Source organism: Gymnoscopelus braueri, assembly GCF_963280865.1.
Source record: "Gymnoscopelus braueri genome assembly, chromosome: 14".
NCBI lineage: Eukaryota > Metazoa > Chordata > Actinopteri > Myctophiformes > Myctophidae > Gymnoscopelus > Gymnoscopelus braueri.
Window position 1 is genome coordinate 43502078 of NC_137619.1, and position 2500 is coordinate 43504577.

A 2500-nucleotide genomic window follows, 5' to 3' on the forward strand; every position below is an offset into this window, starting at 1 on the left:
CGTCGGAGAAGGGAGGACCGAGGGCAGGATTCGATTCGAATCGGGCCGACACCAGACGCCAGTAAATCCCGGGGATGCGTTCCGTTATCGCGGTATGAATCGCGTCACGATCGGGACATCGACAGCGCCGGACTGCGGCGGGCTGGACCTCAACCTGACCGCGGCCCGGTACCTGGGGTCCGGCTACACCAAGGCGGTGCACAGCGCCGCCGTGAACGGCACCGCGCCGGTGGCGCTGAAGTCCGTGGACCTGAGCGGACACGACATGGAGAACTGCGTGAGGAGGTTTGGTTCCGGATCCGAAGGACCCTGTTACCGCCTGGCCTCCTTGAAACTCATCAAAGAGATGACGCTAATGGACCGACTGCAGCACCCCAATGTACTGACGGTAAGTCAGCAATATGATAACAGTTATCATAATAATAATAATCATCATCATCACAACTCAAGTAAAATTATGAGTGTAAATTTAACTCAATACATTACATTTATACAATGTCAGAGTTACAAATGGCTAAATTAACACTGAGCTTGTAATCATAGTAACTCATTTATATGCGTGCATTTCTTAAAACATGCTACAAATTGTATAGGCCTAAATGTAAAATGGGCAAATGTGTTCAATTGGACAATATACTAACAATGAGACAGTTAACTCCTAATGTAATTAGATATATGTTAGATTATTATACTTTTGATTAATGCAAATACATTAGATTAATTAGACATCCAATATTCTGAGGTGAAATCAAGGTACATAAAATATTAATATGCATGTGATTTGATGTAGTGTGTGTGTGTGTGTGTGTGTGTGTGTGTGTGTGTGTGTGTGTGTGTGTGTGTGTGTGTGTGTGTGTGTGTGTGTGTGTGTGTGTGTGGGTTCTGAAGGTAACATGGGAATTACATAGATACACATATACACACACTGTATATATATATAGAGAGAAGAGTAATGACAAATGATAGTTTAATGACTCCCTAGTAATTACCTCTTATTCCTAATTGTTTAATGATAAACTACCATGTACTAGGCATATAGTTTAACGATTTAACAATGAACTATTAAAGAAACAACCTTTTATTACTAACAGCTTAATGACTAAGACGTACGGTAATAAACTGTGTGTGTGTGTGTGTGTGTGTGTGTGTGTGTGTGTGTGTGTGTGTGTGTGCGTGTGTGTGTGTGTGTGTGTGTGTGTGTGTGTGTGTGTGTGTGTGTGTGTGTGTGTGTGACTATTCTACAGTCAGATGACTTGTACATATCGTTGCCGTCGGGCGGAAATCTCACATCTCCTTATTTCAACTTTCCATGTTTTCTTTTTTGTAAATTAATGCCCTACTACATCATACTACAGTGTCACACAAAATAGCAAAAATATCTACAAGCTCACAACGCGTCGCATCGCAACGCGGTTTCGCTATAATTTTGTTTACATTTAAGTTAATGCTAAAAGTGACAGCTTTGGACATACTGCACAGGGTTCCCATCCTCATGGAGACATGTGACATTCATTTCATGACACTGCTTCAGTTAAAGGCATAGTATGAAACTTTGCCCTGTGTTTAGGGCTGTCACGATTACAAATTTAAGTTGACGATTAATTGTCACTAAAATAATTGCCATTAACGATTTCATTGTGTGTTTGGCATTGAACATTGGAACATAATGAATGAAATTAAAACATCTGCTTGCCTTTTAGGCTTTGTAATAAAAAATCACAGGGCAGATATGACAAATAACTTAAATTTACAAATGCTATTAACATGTTTAATATGTATTTCAATTTTATACATGTAAAAAAAAGCTGAAGTAGCTGATCTACAAGCTTACAACATGTCACAAAGTGACGCGTTGTAAGCTTGTAGATCTGCTATTTCTGCTTTTTTTAATATTTGAAAATGTGTGAAAATGTCTGATCTGCTACTTTTGATGCTTTTGTGTGACGCTGTAGTATGATCAAGTAGGGCGTTAATTTACGAAAAAGCACAGCAAGTTAAAATATGGAGGTTTCTGCGCAACAACAGTGATATAGTAGACACACAACATACGGACCCGGCCCTTTGACCATCTTAATTCGGCCCGGCAAGTCCTCAAAGAAAAAAAAATGACCCCCCCGCCAAAACGTACATTCTAAAAGGCTGCCGTGTGTTAATGGTTTTGAGAAAAAAATATTTAACTCGACTCCAATTAATAGTAATTAATATTTACCATTTGAGTACTATACCTACCTGCATTCCTCCATCCGTATGTACTCAAATGTTTTACATTTATAATGTAACAGTGAAACAGTCAACCTTGGGTCCATATTTATAACATAATGCAATGTGTTTGATCAGTGACCTATGGAGTGGTGCATGTCAGACAAGATACGATAAATGTATAGGCTCTTTGAAAAGTTGATATGGCATTGACGTGGATTGTTTTATGAAAGTAATCTTCCAGAGTACACCAGAGTGATACAGTACAGTACTGCTGTAAAAAAATATTTTTTTTCCAGTT

The 2500-nt window shown here is 39.1% G+C and overlaps 1 protein-coding gene across 1 annotated transcript in view; it reads left to right on the forward strand.

The window, feature by feature from the left end:
* pkdcca (protein kinase domain containing, cytoplasmic a) overlaps positions 1 to 2500 on the forward strand; it is a 33410-nt gene that overhangs the window by 904 nt on the left and 30006 nt on the right. The window contains exon 1 of the mRNA XM_080449135.1: positions 1 to 388. This exon is cut by the window's left edge and continues 904 nt beyond it. Within this exon, the coding sequence (XP_080305261.1) occupies positions 1 to 388 (388 nt within the window). The remainder of the gene's footprint in view (positions 389 to 2500) is intronic.